The 18,892-nt window shown below is 46.1% G+C and overlaps 1 protein-coding gene across 1 annotated transcript; it reads right to left on the bottom strand.

Annotated features, from left to right (window-relative positions):
• Nucleotides 1-1,655: 1,655 nt before the first annotated feature.
• Nucleotides 1,656-17,157, bottom strand: LOC309560025 (RING finger protein 225-like). The gene is made up of 2 exons (XM_082263524.1): nt 17,111-17,157; nt 1,656-2,938 (listed from the first exon to the last, which is right to left on the bottom strand). The coding sequence occupies exon 2, from the start codon at nt 2,912-2,914 to the stop codon at nt 2,288-2,290; it is 627 nt and encodes a 208-aa protein (XP_082119650.1). The 5' UTR covers nt 2,915-2,938; nt 17,111-17,157; the 3' UTR covers nt 1,656-2,287.
• Between the last annotated feature and the right edge of the window lie 1,735 nt (nt 17,158-18,892).

The raw sequence follows: 18,892 nt of genomic DNA, 5'->3' as shown, positions 1-18,892 counted from the left end.
CCAACAGAAACTGTGCAACTGTCTCCCACAGAGAATATGAAACACTGGAACTAGTGCTCTTGCGGTAGGTTTTTTTAGGCCTCACATTTGCATAGTCCACTAGGAAAGCCAGCACTACGGTATGGATCAGAAAATTACTCCTTTATTAGTGGCATGAAGGGAGATACAGCCAGTGAAAGTCAACACTTTTTATCTGTTACAGTCTTAATCAATAAAGGAGTGATTTGCTGATGCTAGCGTAGTGCCGGCTTTTCTAGTGGACTATGCCATAGGCCAGGGGTGCTCAACCTTTTGAAAAGCGGGGGCCACTTAAGGGATTTTTGGTAACCGTTTGAGTGCCACAATGAAATGATTCAAAATTTTGAATTTTTTATTTTGAATGGCACAATGAACATTTTTCTCCTGTAGCCGCTGAATGCCAGTGGGAGAAAAAGGAGCAGTTGTAGGAGAAAAATGGAGGGGATCGGTTCCTATCTATGCCGGCCCCCGGCGCCACCGCTGTCCAAGTGTAAAATAGAATGTGACAGGGAGGAGGCACAGGCCCCCTGTAACATGGGGCAGGGTCACCATTGCGACCCCTGATGCTACATCAGTGGATGGGTGGAAAAAACACTTCTCAACTATGGGCCCCCTAAACTGCAAATGTAAACAAACCCTTACTGTTATGAGCCCCCTATGAGGCTGCTTTCACACTGATTTGATGCGGTTTACCCATACTGCAGGTGCAGCACAGTGCCCCTGCGGCTTTCTTGCAAGTTAGCTGCTCCTTGCCTTAGAATTCTGTTATACCTTGCAGGTGTGGTGCAGAAAATCTATTGCATTCAGTTTGAGGTCGAGGGCCACATCAGAGGGCCACGGTTTGACCACACCTGCCATAAGCTTTGACAGGCTTCCTGCAGTAGGGCGGAACACTGTACTTGTCCTCCCCAGGGCATTTCTGACAGAAAGCCCCATGTGCAAAGGGTTTTATGTGGCTGGTTCACATCTATGCATTGTAGTTTAGTGTGAAAGATTAAAAGACACTCTATAGGCCAGCTCACGTCTAGAGGTGTGGGTTACCATACATGCTGCATGCATACTGAACAGTTTAAGACCTGTAGAAAAAGCCAATAATGTGTAGCAGAGACAGCCCGGGCTCCAGCCAGGCCCCCCCCCCCAAAAGCATTTTGCCCTGCCCCCAGAGTTTATTCATAATAAACTCCTGGAGTGGAGGGAAACGTGTTAGTGCAGTGCTTTAAGTGGCCCAAAAGAGGTGCTGGTACTCTATTATAGCCTATAAATTTTGCCCCCCCCCCACTTCACATCAGGGTCCCCACAGAGCCCCCCCCCCCGGCCTGGGACTCCGGAGCAGGGGGACTCCCTGGTGGTGACTGGTCTGGCTCTGGAGTGGGAAATATTCTTGGGGGGGGGGCAATTGAGGGCGCAGATGTCCAAAATGAGAGTACTGGTACGCTAAGGCGCACAGAGAGATGGCAGTATGATCAAAAGCCATATTTGGAAGTGGCGGTACTGAGTACCAGTGCATACCGGCCCACTCAAAGCACTGGGTGCATGGCCTTTCTGGAACCCGGGCTGAGACTGCCACATAATCTTTCACAGTGGGTTTTCAGCAATTTGCAGTCTATAGGATACTTTCTCTGCTACTGCCGAGTTCAGTTCCCAGAGGTTGGCGTTGGACTAGGACCCTCCAGAGCCTGAGTGGCACCTGCATATTTTTACATAGGTTCACAGTGTAGAAAAAGCCACCTGATTTTTAAGACCATTAAAGACATACGTTCTTTGTACTCCAAATAGGGGAAAATGCAGTCTACAGCTTGTATAGACCCATGGTGCTGAATAAAAGCTTGTTCGAAATAATTTACAATTTTAATTCTTCATTACAATAGCAGCAAGTCATTAGCGAGAGCCCATGAAGCGCTCTCAGCAAGTAAGACTTAATGGCTCATTCATGGCACAGTGCTTCCTTCTGGCAGTGCTTTGATGAATCAACCTTTCGCAAGAACTCATTTCTAGTATCTGGGAGTTGGCATTTCCTGATGACATGTTTCAGAAGGCACAGTCAACAGCGAAAGAACTTCAGCGTCTCAGTAGCACTGAGAGATGTGGAAGAAGACCTTTGTCCCAAGGATCTATGGTGACCATCAACAGCCAGCTAACGGAGAAGAGATTTCCTGCCACAGGCAGAAGTTATAGTTTGTGAATACGATTGTGTTCATCTTTTATTATCCTCAGAAGTCCAAGCTTTGAAATTTTACCGTCAGTTAATACGAAATGTTTTTTTTAGGGCTCAAGGTCTACCAGTTCCTATGGTGGTAGTATTTGGTATGACTGTAATATTGCCCCCGGGTCCAGGGCTCACAGTGCTATTAAAATGCCAAGGGAGTAAGTAGAAGATATAGACTCCGGCCAGGATGAGTGCTATGGTCAAAATAATGATCAGAACAATAGAGCCGTAGAAGACGCAGCCACCCGACCTGAGGAGCAGGCACAAATTTCGAGGGGAGCGAGGATCTGGTGGAGGTCGTCCTAAGTCCACGCTGAGGCTCACCGAGCTGACGTTGAGGCTGTTAGTCTGTGGCACGTACAAAACGCCACGCTTGCGGTTAAACCTCAGGGAAGGCGTGGGGCAGGAGAGTGATTTGTTCAGCCTGGTTAATAGGTTTCTATCTGTAGACAGTGCAGGTGGGCCTTTCTTTGGTGGAACTGGCGTGGTCGACCGACATATGGGGCAGGGGAGACTTTGCGGCTCTGTTGATCCAACCGTGATTCGGGAGAGGCATTCTAGGCAGAACACGTGACCACAGGAGAGGATCTTGGGAAGATGGAAGAGAGTGTCATATGGTGTGAAACAGATTACACATTCGGAGAGTCCGTCAGCATCAGGAATTGAAGCTGGAGCTTCTTCTTCCGCCATAATGAACAATTCAGCATTGGAGATCTATGGAAACAAGTGAGAAAATTTTTGAGTTACCAAATTCTGTAAACATTTTGTATTAAAATGCTTCTCCTACCAGTCATGTTCAATCTACAGCCTGATTACCTAGAGAAATTGTATTGGCATGACCCACCAGTGCCAGGACAAGGTCATCTGGTGCCCAGGGCGAAGATGCCAAATGCCCCACCCCCCAAAGTGTATCAGCATTATGTGTCAGCAAATATCTCCTCCAAAAAAATTTGAGCACTAATCTTCACACTTACCCCCTAAGCATAAATTCCCTTTGCATCCCGAAATTCTCCCCAAACAAGATCCCCCCTCCCAGCACAAATTCACTGCCTCCCCAAATCCCCTCCCTCTTAGCACAAATCCTCTACCCCTCACATTTTCACTCTTAGCAAAAATCCTCTCCCCCCCCCCCTCCAAACTCCCCTCTCCCAGCACAAATTTCCCCTCTCCTTACACTAATCCTCCCCCAGCACAAATCCCCAATCATCCCTACTAGCACAAATCCACCCCCCCCCCAATCCACCTTCCTAATGCAAATCTTCCCACAAATCTACCCTCCTAGTACAAATCCCCCCCCTCCAAATCAATCCTTCTAGCAAAAATCCCCACTGTGTCCAGCGCAGCACCCCCTTCTGCCCAACCCTTGTCCTGGCCCTGTGACCCACATTTATCTGCAGACCTCCCTCTCCTCCTAGGACATGTTCTAGCATTCATTTTTGCTTTTAATTTCTTCCTGTTGTGAGAATCAGCTTTTAATACTCCCTATGATACCACCATCAGGCTTGTAAATTATTGCAATAGCAGTTAATGGGAGTATAGATCAACAGGGTTCCCTGTGTCAGTTCCTATTTCCTTGGGTGTCAAGACATTGTTTTGCTGAGAAAGAAATTAGTCTTTGTATGTGGAGAGGTGGGGAAAGTCCAAAATCTGTAGAACAGCAGAGAAGAACCCAGGCAAGGCTAAAAACACCACTTGGGATTTCAGTGCAGCTAAGGCAATGTTGTTAACTCACTACAGAAAGTTAGGAGCTCACTGGATTTCTGTATTCCTGTACATCAGTGGTCTCCAAACTGCGGCCAGGAGGCCAGATGTGGCCCTTTGCTTGCCTTTATCCAGCCCTTGGGGCACTATTCTATCCACTGACACCAACAATGGGGCATATTTCCTGTTGCTGACACCAATAGTGGGGCACAATTCCTTTCATTGACACCAAAGATAGGGGAATAATTCCTTCTATTGACACTATCGATGGGGCAGAATTTCTTCCATTGCTACCAATGATGGGGCACAATTGCTTTTATTAATACCAATGATGGGGCATAATTCCTTTCATTGCTACCAATGGTGGGGCATAATTCCTTCCATTGACACCAATGATGGGGCATAATTCCTTCCATTGACACCAATGATGGGGCATAATTCCTTCCATTGACACCAATGATGAGGCATAATTCCTTCCATTGACACCAATGATGGGGCATAATTCCTTCCTTTGACACCAATGATGGGGCATAATTCCTTCCATTGTCACCAATGATGGGGCATAATTCCTTCCATTGACACCAAAAATAGGGTATTTTTTACTCCCACTGGACACCAGGACATTTTCTACTCCCACTGGCCCTAGTCCGGCCCCCTTAAAGTCTGTAAGACAATAAAGTGGCCCTTTGTTTAGAATGTTTGGAGACCCCTGATCTACATGAATGGAGAAAGCTTCACTAATAGCTATTGTATTCAGACAGCTGTCGCCTGTGGCCGTCACAACACCTGAACAGCGACTGCTAACACAAACCAAATGAATAGCAAATTCCCTTCTCAATAAGGGTCAGATAAAAAGAGTTTTGGCCCTGTCACTGGCTCTCTGATGGCTTGGCCCTAGCCATTGGCCACCTTTCTCTAGCGAGGCCTTCAAACTTTCTTAGAAGGATTCTTCAAACACCTTTTGTAGAAACACAGCAAAGGGTAAGAAAGCCTCTGTGGTTTTTTACAGCTTTGCAAAGATGGAAGGGTAGCATATGATATGGAAGTTCTGGCATTTGGTATCTGGATTGTGGGCTGGCAGCTTCTCCATGCCAAAGGATGCCCACTGTTTCCTTGGTTTTAACTAAATAAATAAATAAAACTAAGACTGGAGAGCCATACCGGGAATTAGTCCTCCAGCTATAGATGTATTTAAATATATATAAAATCAAATGAAAAGACTTTACAAAGTCACAGAGCCAACATGTTTCGTCTCCCCTTCATCAGGGCTAGGAAATTGGAGACAATATGTATTAGACCCAAGGAAGGAATGTCCACACAAGAAATAGATTGCTGCACTTTATTTGTGTTATTCAGGAAATGGCATTACAGTCACATCACCAGGACATACATTCCAGAGTGACTTTACTTTACACAGTTAATCACATTTAGTGGACAATCCATAGTAGTCACAGGTGAAAGCATGTGTAACAATTTAGCAGCCCTTACAGTCTCTCCCCTGCCCAGGGTCATCAGTACTCACTCAAAAAGGGACAGAATAGCTACAGCCAGCTCCTCCTACGTACAGGTCAACTCCACCCGGCCTCCCGTTCTGTCCAAGGCCTACAAGTGCTGTCTACATCCACATAGGTGTTGGATGTTAAACTCCCATGCCAAACTTAACACACAGCCAATAATGTCTAAACCGCTGGCAACAAAAGTGAGTACACCCCTAGGTAAAAATGTCCAAATTGGGCCCAAAGTGTCAATATTTTGTGTGGCCATCATTATTTTCCAGCACTGCCTTCACCCTCTTGAGCATGGAGTTCTCCAGAGCTTCACAGGTTGCCACTGGAGTCCTCTTCCACTCCTCCATAATGACATCACGGAGCTGGTGAATGTTATAGACCTTGTGTTCCTCCACCTCCCCTTTGAGGATGCCCCACAGATGCTCAATAGGGTTTAGGTCTGGAGACATGCTTGGCAACTCCATCACCTTTACCCTCAGCTTCTATAGCAAGGCAGTGGTTGTCTTGGAGGTGTGTTTGGGGTCGTTATGATGTTGGAATACTGCCCTGTGGCCCAGTCTCCGAAGAGAGGGGATCATGGTCTGCTTCAGTATGTCACAGTACATGTTGGCATTCATAGATCCCTAAATGAACTGTAGCTCCCCAGTGCCAGCAGTACTCATGTAGCCCCAGACCATGAAACTCCCACCACCATGGTTGACTGTAGACAAGGCACACTTGCCTTTGTACTACTCACCTGGTTGACGCCACACACGCTTGACACCATCTGAACCAAATAAGTTTATCTTTGTTTCATCAGACCACAGGACATGGTTCCAGTAATCCATGTCCTTAGTTTGCTTGTCTTCGGCAAACTGTTTGCAGGCTTTCTTGTGCATCATCTTTAGAAGAGGCTTCCTTCAGCTATGCAGACCAACTTGATGCAGTGTGCAGCGAAGGGTCTGAGCACTGACAGGCTGACCCCACACCCCTTCAACCTCTGAAGCAATGCTGGCAGCACTCATACATCTATTTCTCAAAGATAACCTCTAGATATGATGCTGAGCACGTGCACTCAACTTCTTTTGTTGACCATGGCGAGGCCTGTTCTGAGTGGAACCTGTCCTGTTAAACCGCTGTATGGTTTTGGCCTCTGTGCTGCAGCTCAGTTTCAGGGTATTGGCAATCTTCTTATAGCCTAGGCCAGTGATGGTGAACTTTGGCACCCCAGATGTTTTGAAACTACATTTCCCATGATGCTCCTGCACTCTGCAGTGTAGTTGAGCATTTTGGGAAATGTAGCTCCAAAACATCTGGGGTGCTAAGGTTCGCCATCATTGGCCTAAGCCATCTTGATGTAGAGCAACAATTCTTTTTTTTTTCAGATCCTCAGAGAGTTCTTTGCCATGAGGTGCCATATTGAACTTCCAGTGACCAATATGAGAGAGTGATAACACCAAATTTAACACACCTGCTCCCCATTCACACCTGAGACCTTGTAACACTAATGAGTCACATGACACCGGGGTGGGAAAATGGCTAATTGGGCCCAATTTAGACATTTTCACTTAGGGGTGTACTCACTTTTGTTGCCAGCGGTTTAGACATTAATGGCTGTGTATTGAGTTATTTTGAGGGGACAGCAAATATACACTGTTATACAAGCTGTACACTCACTACTTTACATTGTCATTTCTTCAGTGTTGTTACATGAAAAGATATAATAAAATATTTACAAAAATATGAGGGGTGTACTCACTTTTGTAAGATACTGTATATGGGAGCTGACTCACAATACTGTGGGAGGGGTCTATCTAAAAGGGGCCTAACACCTGCTGTATCAGACACTATTTTGATACAGAGCCACCTAGTGGCAAAGTAGCTAAGTGCACCTGCCTATTCCCGTTTCCATGAGTGACGAGACATACGCAAAGCAATTTTTTAAATTAGAGATCCCTTAAGTTGTAAGCACACCTTACCGTTACTAACACAATGCAAATGTCAGGTATGCATTCCCCTAAAATGCAGAGTTACATAGAAGAATCAAAATGTGATTTATAGACTTAAAGCAGCATCATTAGAACGGCCTTAACAACCAAGAGCGCCTTTCTGTCAAAAAATAAATAAATGAAAACTGCTTGACATTTGCAAAAACTTTAAACTGTTACTCTGAATTGACTTTAATAGCCAGAGATGTCCCTCAAGGGTCAGAGGCAGCCGGGGGAGGGTGAAGGATCTCCGGGATAAGTTACTATTTAAAAAATGTTTAAATGTCGCGGGAAGAATTGGGTCAGAATATTACAACGTTAATATCTGCATTTTGGGGGTTTGACTATTTAGCTGCTTTGTTGGAGCACCGGGATCAAAAAGGAAAAATAAGAGAACATCATTGAGGAACATTCACCTGCCTGGAGAATAAAATGTAACATTTTGTTACAGTGAAATGATTGATTGGTGAAATGATTGGAGGAAATCTTACAGGCTGGTCTGTGATTGGCTGCTGACAGATTCTGTGTTCTCCCTTTCGTTTGGTTCTCCAGATTATTTTGGCAGTTCTCTCTCTTTACATAAGTGATGGTCAACTTATATGAGGCCTCAGATGTGGCCCCTGACAATACCAAAGGGCCAAATACTCAGGAATTGTAATGCCACTAAGAGCTGTCAGAGATTGCAAACATGAGATGATCCGAGACTATGGAGACTGCAGACATGCTATGGGGCAGGGGAGGACTGAGCTAGGGGGCAGGGGGGCAATTGCCCCCCGGGACGCTCTGATGTCCTGTAAAAAGGCTGCACTTCTTCTGCCACAGACATGCCTAAAGGATTCCTGGTTGAAAAGAAGAAAAAAGTTCCCGCCGCTGACCTGAATGTGGGATGAAGACAAGGACAGAGCGCAGCCCCCCCCCCCCCCCCCCAGCATGGATGGTGTAAACTGTGTCTGAGCAGAGACCGGTTCCATGCCCCACTTGAGACTCTCCTTCCCTGGCCGGCCCCAACCGAGCAGTCCCAGCTCCCCTGCTGGCCAGGTTGGGAACCTGGCTTCAGGCTGGGGTTGAGTAGAGAGTACCTGGAGGAGGGCTTCAGCCTGGAATGGGGTTCAGGAGAAGGACGGGAAGAGGGAGAGTGGGAGGGGGGGCTGAGTCGCTGCACCATGGGCCTCTGGTTTGTACTTTCCCCCTGGGCTGAAAAATGCCAGTCTGCCCCTGCTATGGGGGATAATCAGAGACTGCAGACATACTACAGGAGATGGTCAGAGACTGCAGACATACTACAGGCGATAGTCAGAGACTGCAGACATACTACATGAGATGGTCAGAGACTGCATGCATGCTACAAGAGATAGTCAGAGACTGCAGACATACTAAAGGAGATATTTAGAAACTGAAGACTTATTACAGAAGGTTGTCAGAGACTGCAGACATACTCAGTGCTTTATTTTGGCCTAGGCTGACAAGGCCCAGGCCTAGGGTGGCACTTTGCAGTGGGGCGGCAAAAAAGCCCCCCCCCCCCCCCCCCCGCCTCCACCTTAGACTCTATTGGCCACTGGTTGCTTGAGACGCTTGGCGTCTAGCAACCAGTGACATCATGGCTGTGACTCCCTGGCCCTGCCCATAATTCCTCGCCTAGTGGTCATGGGGCCCAAAGAGTCCCGCCGGTCTGGTGACGGTGGGATGCAGGGCAAAGTCTGCCGCCGACAGCAGCCGCTGCTGCTGAGCAGCGGGGTCTCCACACAGAGAGTGGCAGACCCGCCCTGGAGGCTGGCTGGAACCAAGAGCCTGGGAGGGAGAAGACCTCCACTACTATGGCGCCACCCTATTCTGAGCAGCAGCGGGCGCAGCATTCATGGTGCCTCTCAGAGCCTGCACTCCTTCTCAAACCTCCTCTCCGCTCCCAGCTGGGACATCAACAGGAAGACAGGCTGACTGAGGGCCCAGGGTGGCAGGAGGTAGGTGCATCACACACACCTACCCACAGGCAGGGTAGACAGGAGGGACTCCCAGCCCCTCTCTCCTCCCCCCTCTTTCTCTCTCTTCTCCCCTATCTCTCTCTCTCTCCTCTATCTCGCCTCTCTCTCGCCCTCCTCCCTCCACCCTCTCTCTCTCTCCTCCCTCCCCTCTCTCTCTCTCACACTCACCCCCACCCCCTCTCACCCCCTCCCCTCTTGTGAGATCTCAAGGGTTTATGCTGGGACTTGTGGTCATTCAATTTTGCAATAGGGCAGCAGCACAAAACCAAAATACACCACTGACTACAGGAGATGGTCAGAGACTGCAGACATACTACAGGAGATGGTCAGAGACTGCTGACATATTACAGGAGATGGTCAGAGACTGCAGACATATTACAGGAGATGGTCAGAGACTGCAGACATAATACAGGCGATGGTGAGAGACTGCAGACATATTACAGGAGATGGTCAGAGACTGCAGACATATTACAGGAGATGGTCAGAGACTGCAGACATAATACAGGCGATGGTGAGAGACTGCAGACATATTACAGGAGATGGTCAGAGACTGCAGACATATTACAGGAGATGGTCAGAGACTGCAGACATAATACAGGAGATGGTGAGAGACTGCAGACATACTACAGTAGATGGTCAGAGACTGCAGACATACTACAGGAGATGGTAAGAGACTGCAGACATACTACAGGAGATGGTAAGAGACTGCAGACATATTACAGGAGATGGTCAGAGACTGCAGACATATTACAGGAGATGGTCAGAGACTGCAGACATACTACAGGAGATGGTCAGAGACTGCAGACATATTACAGGAGATGGTCAGAGACTGCAGACATGGTACAGGAGATGGTCAGAGACTGCAGATATGATACAGGAGATGGTCAGAGACTGCAGACATATTACAGGAGATGGTCAGAGACTGCAGACATACTACAGGAGATGGTCAGAGACTGCAGATATGATACAGGAGATGGTCAGAGACTGCAGACATACTACAGGAGATGGTCAGAGACTGCAGACATGGTACAGGAGATGGCCAGAGACTGCAGACATTCTACTGTACAGGAGACAGAGAAGGATGCAAAAAGATTTTTCTTCAAGTAAATACACTAACCTAAATACACTACAAAACACACAATTTAAATACATGTAAAAAAAAAAAAAAATATAGAACTTCTATTATTTTCAAATAAATGTCACCTAAGCAGCTCAGTGAGGAAAACAAAGAATTTCCAGTTTGTGAATGTTTTACTGAAGGCAACATGCTGTACACCAAAAGTTTGCCTCTTTTACCACTTGCCGACCGCCCACCGCAGTTTTATTGCGGCAGGCTGGCTCGGCTGCATGAATTGACGTAATTGTACGTCGGTTCACAGGAGTGGTGCTGGGGAGCGAGCGCATGCCGCCGGTAGCGCGCTCTTTCCCCGCTAGGCAGCAGGGATGCCGATCCACAGGGCCGGTGGCCGCGATTGCCTCTGGGCACCCGCGATCGTTCCCCGCTGAGAGAGAAGGACGGTCAGCTGTTGTAAACACAACTGACGGTCCTTCTCCCTGTAATGATCATGAAGCTCATGTGTTCCTTCTATATAGGATCACAGGTCTCTGTGTTAATTTTACAAGCCCATCCCCCTTACAGTTAGAAAACACCCCCTAGGCTCATAATTAACCCCTTGATCACCAACTAGGTTAACCCCTTCCCTGCCAGTGTAATTACAGTAACATTGCATATTTTTAGCACTAATTACTGTAGTAATGTCACTGGTCCCACTAAAAGTGTCAAAAATGTCAGTCAGGGGTCCGATCTGTCCGCCGGAATGTCGCAGTCCCGCAAAAAAACGCAGATCGCTGCTATTACTAGTATAAAAATAAATAAATAAAAATGACATAAATCTTTCCCCTAGTTTGTATACGTGATAACTTTTGCGCAAACCAATCAAAATACGCTTATTGCGATTTTTTTTTTAATCAAAAATATGTAGCAGACTACAAATTGGCCTAAAAAGATGAAAAATTTTGAATTTTTAAATATTTTTTTTTTGGGAATGTTATATAGCAGAATACTTATTTATTTATTTATTTATTTTCAGAATTGTCGCTCTTTTTTTATTTATAGTGCAAAAAATATAAAATCGCACAGGTGATCAAATACCACCCAAAGAAAGCTCTATTTGTGGGAAAAAACGAACATCAATTGTATTTGGGTACAGCGTAGCATGACTGCGCAATTGTCCGTTAAAGTAACACCTGGTTATTAAGAGGGCAAATCCTTCCGGTCCAGAAGTGGTTAAATAAATAAAATGAATTAAAAACAAAAAAAGAAGCAACTTATTTTTTTTGCCTAGCTAAGTGAGCAAAACTGAAAATGCCTTATTTATCAAAATATTTCTGACAGTGATTATAGTCCACTACATATTCACCCAATGCGACTGTTTCAATGTTTGTATGTTATTTTGTTTAAACTCAATAAAGATTATTTGGAAAAAAAAAATATATACATTTCTGACTGCAAATCGGGAAAAAAAATAAAATAAAATACCTAAACGACCTCATTACAGAAAAAAAACATCCTTTAAATGCAAGAAGATATTTTTTTTTCATGCAAATTTTAACTAAGCAACTTAATAAGGAATACTAAGAATTTCCAGTTTGTCAATGATTTACTAAAGGCAAATTTTCGGCCCTTTAAAATAAGAAAAAAAAAAAAAGACAAATAACAAAATAAAGAACTTCTGATTTTTCAAAATGTTGCTGATGGCGATATTAATTTTGCCGGAATTCTTCCCCTCATCCTTGGCCTCCATGGCTTTTTGTTTGAGTGATGAATGAATGTATTGGTGGTGTATAGCGGTTAGAATATGCGCTCTGATTCCCGGCGTGGAAAAACGATTGTTAGAGGCGGGAAGCGAACGTATCATTATCCTCCTTTCTCTCCAATTTTAGCGCTCAGCTCTCTTTGTGAGTTTTTAATTATTAGTGTTCTATGGAGCAGCTAAATGACTCCATTATCCTTCCCCGAGTCTCCGGGATAACGCTGACATCACCGCCGGCATCGGACGCTCATTCTGCTTCTCTTTGGAATGTTCTCTATGAGGGTCTCGGCATGGTGGGTGATTGCCGCGTTTCAGTCGCTGAATATTAAGTGTAGTCGCTTACGGGAGGCCAGGTGGCGCTATTCAATTGTGCGCCTACCTTCCCGCCGACATCTAATGTTCCGCCTAATGATGTTGTCTGACTTTGGGCACAATAGTGAGGAGAGCCCATTAACCTTATTTCTAATTTACAAAAGAACAGAGGTCTCAGAGCCGCGGGCGCCGCATTTCCTTTTCAGGTGGTCTAATTTACGTATGCAGCTGAGACCTCTGATTTTTAATAAAATTATTAACAGGTTTTCAAGTTCTTTGCTTATAATATCTTTCCAGTAAATAATCAAAAACAGTCAGATCTCAGAGGCCAAAATTCCTTTACTGGTCAGTCCCGGCACTTACGTGTTTCAGCTCCATGTGGGCATTAGTTATAGTGGATATAGGTTAGATCACCAGTTTCAGCGCTTACATGTTTCAGCTCTGCGTGGGCCTTAGTCATAGCGGATATAGGTTACATCACCAGTCCCAGCGCTTACTGGTTTTTAATCATAGGGGATATAGGGTACATCACTAGTCCCAGCGCTTACACGTTTCAGCTCTGTGTGGGCTTTAGTTATAGCAGATATAAGTTACATCATCAGTCCCAGCCCTTACGTGTTTCAGCCCTGCGTGGGCCTTAGTCACAGTGGATATAGGTTGCATCTCTAGTCCCAATGCTTACGGGTTTCAGCCCTGTGTGGGCCTTAGTCAAGCAGATATAGGTTACATCACCAGTCCCCAAAACGTACGAGTTTCAGCCCTGTGTGGGCTTTAGTCATAGCAGATATAGGTTACATCACCAGTCCTAACGCGTATGCGTTTCAGCCCTGCGTGTGCCTTAGTCATAGCAGATATAGGTTACATCACCAGTCCCAGCCCATACGAGTTTCAGCCCTGCATGGGCCTTAGTCATAGTGGATATAGGTTACATCCCCAGTCCCAATGCTTACAGGTTTCAGCCCTGAGTGGGCCTTAGTCAAAGCAGATATAGGTTACATCACCAGTCCCAAAATGTACGAGTTTCAGCCCTGTGTGGGCTCTAGTCATAGTGGAAATAGGTTATATCACCAGTTACAGTGCTTACGAGCTTCAGCCCTGCGTGGGCCTTAGTCTTGGCGGATATAGATTACATCACCAGTCCCAACCCTAAGGGGTTTCAGCCCTGCGTGGGCCTTAGTCATAGCAGATATAGGTTACATCACCAGTCTCAGCTCCTACGCATTTCAGCCCTGCATAAGCCTTAGTCATAGTGGATATAGGTTAAATCACTAGTCCATGTGCTTTTGCGTTTCAACCCTGCGTGAGCTTTAGTCATTGCTGATATAGGTTACATCACCAGTCTCAGCTCTTACACGTTTCAGCCCTACGTGAGCCTTAGTCATAGCAGATATAGGTTACATCACCAGTCCCAACACTTACGGATTTCAGCCCTGTGTGGGTCTTAGGCATGGCGGATATAGGTTACATCACCAGTACCAATGCTTACAGGTTTCAGCCCTGAGTGGGCCTTAGTCAAAGCAGATATAGGTTACATCACCAGTCCCAAAATGTAAGAGTTTCAGCCCTGTGTGGGCTCTAGTCATAGTGGAAATAGGTTATATCACCAGTTCCAGTGCTTACGAGCCTCAGCCCTGCGTGGGCCTTAGTCTTGGCGGATATAGATTACATCACTAGTCCCAACCCTTAGGAGTTTCAGCCCTGCGTGGGCCTTAGTCGTAGCAGATATAGGTTACATCACCAGTCTCAGCTCCTACGCATTTCAGCCCTGCATAAGCCTTAGTCATAGTGGATATAGGTTAAATCACTAGTCCATGTGCTTTTGCGTTTCAACCCTGCGTGAGCCTTAGTCATTGCTGATATAGGTTACATCACCAGTCTCAGCTCTTACACGTTTCAGCCCTACGTGAGCCTTAGTCATAGCAGATATAGGTTACATCACCAGTCGCAACACTTACGGATTTCAGCCCTGTGTGGGTCTTAGGCATGGCGGATATAGGTTACATCACCAGTACCAACATTTACAGGTTTAAGCCCTGCGTGGGCCTTAGTCGTAGCGGATATAGGTTACATCACCAGTCCTAATGTTTACATGTTTCAGACCTGCATGGGCCTTAGTCATAGTGGATATAGGTTACATCACCAGTCCCAACACTTATGTGTTTCAACCCTGCGTGAGCCTTAGTCATAGTGGATATAGGTTACATCACCAGTCCCAACATTTACGCATTTCAGCCCTGCACGTGCCTTAGTCATAGTAGATATAGGTTACATCACCAGTCCTAACGCTTAAGTGTTTCAGCCATGCACAAGCCTTAGTCATAGTGGATATAGTTTACATCATAGGTCCTCTTTTCTGGCCAATAGGGCAGAATGTTGGGGAGGATTGTATTTTCTATTGTACATTTATTGCATTTCCTGTTACAATGTGCAATATCTTTGCTAGTTATTGATTTATTGGGTGACTAGCTTTTATTCTTTTTTTTTGCTGTCTCATGTTGAGTGCCCAAAGCCCGTGTCTCATGTTGAGTGCCCCTACAAGTGACAAAAGCCACATGTGGAAAAGTAGCTTGTGTGACTTTTTGCCGCATTGAGTTTTGTGCATTTTTAACCGCATGTTTTGCCGTAAATTGTGGGCATTTTGTGCATGCTCCTGTGCTATGCGTATAGAGAAGTCTATTAATTTCAATGGGCTGCCCTACACAGAAAAAAATGCAGCAAAGTATCTCAAGTGGATTTTTTGCATGTTTTTAACAAGGTTTGGTGCATTTGTGCGCATTCTTGTGCTACGAGCTTAGGACAGTCTATTCTTTTTAATAGGCTGCCCTATGCATAGCAAACATGGTGAAATAGCTCATGTTGCTTTTTGCATGCTAGAGTTTTGTACATTTTTACCCATGTGTAATGGCGCATTTGTGCACATTTTGAGCACGATCTTGCACTATGTTTTGACGCTTTTGTGGGTGTTTTGTGTGCATTCTTGTGCTATATGCATAGGACAATCTATTCATTTATATGGGCTGCCCTATGCATAGCAAACGCGGCAAAGTATCTCATGTAGTGTTTTGCTGCGCTGAGTTTTGTGCCTTTTTAACCACACGTTTTGTCTATGAGCATAGACCACTACACCAAAGTGCTGAATACTCGCACGTTTTGATGTATTTGTTCGCTTTTTGTGCACGCTCTTAGGCTATGCACATAGGGCAGCCCAGTTATTTAAATGGGGTACCCTACATGCGAAATATGCAGAAAAGTAGCTCATAAAGAGATTTGCGCATTTTTAACTGCGTGTTTTCATGCGTCTGTTGCCCACTTTTCATATGGGAAAAATGTGCATCTGCTTGCCACATTGGAAAGCTCATGTGTGAATGGAGCCTAAGCAGGAGAAATGTGCAAAAGTAGTCTCTCTACAGTTTGGAGGGTTTGAAAACTTGTGCGTTTGCAGATGCGAAGAGGCGCCAATCACAAATGGACCTCGTTCAAACCTGAGCGTAGTGGGAATGCGCATTCCCGCTTGCGTTTGTTTGCGCACGTTTTTCACGTGCCGTGCATAGGGAAACCTATTCACTTGATAGGGCTGAAACACGTAAGTATTGGGACTGGTGACGTGACCTATATCCGCTATAACTAAGGCCTACGCAGGGCTGAAACCTGTAAGTGTAAGAGCGATAAACGCCCCAAAGTAACTCCAGAACCTTTTCAGTGGCATTTTTTCAGTGCCCTTGGTATGTTTGTAGCTCGCTTCGTCGTGCAACAAACACGTGTCTGCTAACCGTGTTTGGGGCGGTCATGAACAAAACATGACATGCAAGCTTTACCCACGTTTCTGAAAATGTGCATTTTTTGCTTGCCTTGTTTAGGAAAAGCGCAGCCCTAATGGCACCGCCACGCATCTGAGTTTCTCTGCATGGCGAGAAAGTGTGCGATTTTACTCCCGTGAATTTAGCCCTATTGAATTATGTGTTACGTGGTGCACTGTCCTCGCTGGTTATTGATTAATTGGGCTGCTGGCTTATACTTGTTTTTTTTTTTGCTGTCTCATATTGCATTCTCATAACTGCTTTTATGCTACATAGCTATGCAGACAGGCGGCTGTTTCTAATTTATAATAAACACAGTCAGGTCTCAGAGGTCTATTTATAATAAAACAAAGGTCTTATGTATGCATGCAGCCGAGACCTCTGCTTTTATTAAAAAATAATTGCCAGGTTTACAAGCCCTCTTTGCCGATCGGTAAGGCAGATTGCCCGGGGGGGGGTGTTTTACGCTTATTGAATTCCCCCCTGTGAAGTGCACTGCCCCAGCTAGTTATTGATTGATGGAGCTGCCGGCGGTTCCTCTTTTCTTGTCTTGTTATAGTAAGATCTGCTTTATGATACATACCTATGACTATTCTTCTCCCCAGTGCTGGGACAAGGTCATCCAGTGCCCAGGGCAACAATGCCAAACTGAGCCCCCCACCTTACCTTAGGGTTAGGGTCAAGGCACCTCCCCCATCCCTGCAATAAACCACTGCGCCCAGGGCAACAGCCCCCTCCTGCCCACCTCTTGTCCTGGCCCTGCTTCTCCCTTATACCCCTAACAGGCCATGTTTTCATAGTTTCCTTACCTACACACCAGTGAGTTAGTCCTCCCAGGAGTTAGTTGCTTCTACAGGTTGTCCCATAAGTCCGCAGGACATCTGGAAGAAAAGGATAGTGATATTTTATAGATTTCTATGGAGCGGCAGAAATTGTGCTTGTATTATAGTTAAGGGGCTCCAGGGGGCGCTAGAGGGTGCCTGGCCTTAATCTTGATTAGAGAGTCCATCTCAGTCCTCCAATGAGGAGACCCCACTGCTAGATAGAAGAAGCCAGCTAGGGACAGCTCTTTAGCACAGTTGTATCGGTTCCTCTCCTGAACTGACTTACTCTGATTTCACTGCACACTGTGAGCTTCTCACAATGTGCGTCAGAAGCTGCAGCAAATCAAATAGAGCCTGCCTCATATCCTGGCTGGAGGACAACCAATATCATCTAATCCTTTCCTCTTTTCTCCCCAGCCTGTCTGTTCCTGGCCACCCCCTTTCATTCATTGGATTTCAGTTCTTTCAATCATGGAGGCTCAGCATCACATGTGCATACAGCATACAAGGGGTAACCCCATTGAAAGCAGGGGAAGGCTGCTGTCTCCCGCAGCTATTCGCAACCACTCACATGTAATCGCTCATGCAGTGATCACAGGTGAGTGAAGAATGGATGAATAAATGAATGGATGCGGACAGGGCTGACCGACGCATGAGCGATTACATGCGAGTGGATGCGATTAGCTGCGGGAGACAGCAGCCTTCCCCTGCTTTCAATGGGGGCCACTTACTCGCAGCTAATTGGGGTGCTCATATATAATCGGACTGAGGGTGCATTCACAAGCATGCATGCTATTTGGCTTCTGTCTAAATTACCCATAATATTCAAGATAGGGATCTTAGACTGTAAGCTCCTGGGGGGGAGGGACTCATGTGCAATATGTAAAGCGTTGCCTATATTGCTTGTACTATACAAATACCGTAACACAAATGTAAATTTTATGATATATGGGCTAAATATGCAAAGCTGACTACTCTTACTCCTAATACTATTCCTACTACTACTACTACTCTTACTACTACTACTCTTACTATTCTTACTACTACTACTCTTACTATTCCTACTACTACTACTACTCTTACTACTACTACTACTACTATTCCTACTACTACTACTCAGTGCTGTATTTTGGCCTAGGGCAGCACTTTGCAGGGGGGCAGCAAAAAAGCCACCCCCACTCCACCTGAGACTCTATTGTCCATTGGTTGCTAGAGACGCCTCTCTCACCTCCTCTCTCTCACCCCCCTCTCTCTCTCCCCTCCTCTCTCTTTCTCTCTCACCCCACCTCTCTCTTTCTCTCTCATCCCCCCTCTCTCCCACCCCCCCTCTCTCTCATCCACCCTCTCTCTCTCATCCCCCCTCTCTCTCTCTCTCTCTCTCTCTCTCACCCCCTCTCTCTCTCTCTCTCTCTCTCACCCCCCCTCTCTCTCTCTCATCCCCCCTCTCTCTCTCTCTCTCTCACCCCGCTCTCTCGCTCTCTCTCTCATCCCCCCTCTCTCTATCATCTCCCCCTCTCTTTCTCATCCCCTCTCTCATCCTCTCACTCTCTGGTCCCCCCTCTCTTTCTCTCACCCCCTCCATCTTTCATCCCCCACCTCTCTCTCCCTCATCCCCCACTCTCTCTCTCTCCCTCCCTCACCCACCCCCCTCTCTCTCCCTCACCCACCCCCTTCTCTCTCTCCCCCCCCCTCTCGTGAGATCTCAGGGGTTCATGCTGGGACTTGTAGTCCTTCAATTTTGGAGGGAGTCACATCTGTTAAAAAGGA

The sequence above is a fragment of the Pelophylax lessonae genome (genome assembly GCF_965119305.1).
Source record: "Pelophylax lessonae genome assembly, chromosome: 7".
In the NCBI taxonomy this organism is placed as follows: Eukaryota; Metazoa; Chordata; class Amphibia; order Anura; family Ranidae; genus Pelophylax; species Pelophylax lessonae.
Note: the sequence above shows the minus strand (reverse complement) of the source record. Positions and strands in the feature narration are given on the sequence as shown.

Coding starts and splice junctions, on each gene's coding strand:
- LOC309560025 (XM_082263524.1), bottom strand. CDS start 2,914: ATGGCGGAAGAAGAAGCTCCAGCTTCAATTCCTGATGCTGACGGACTC.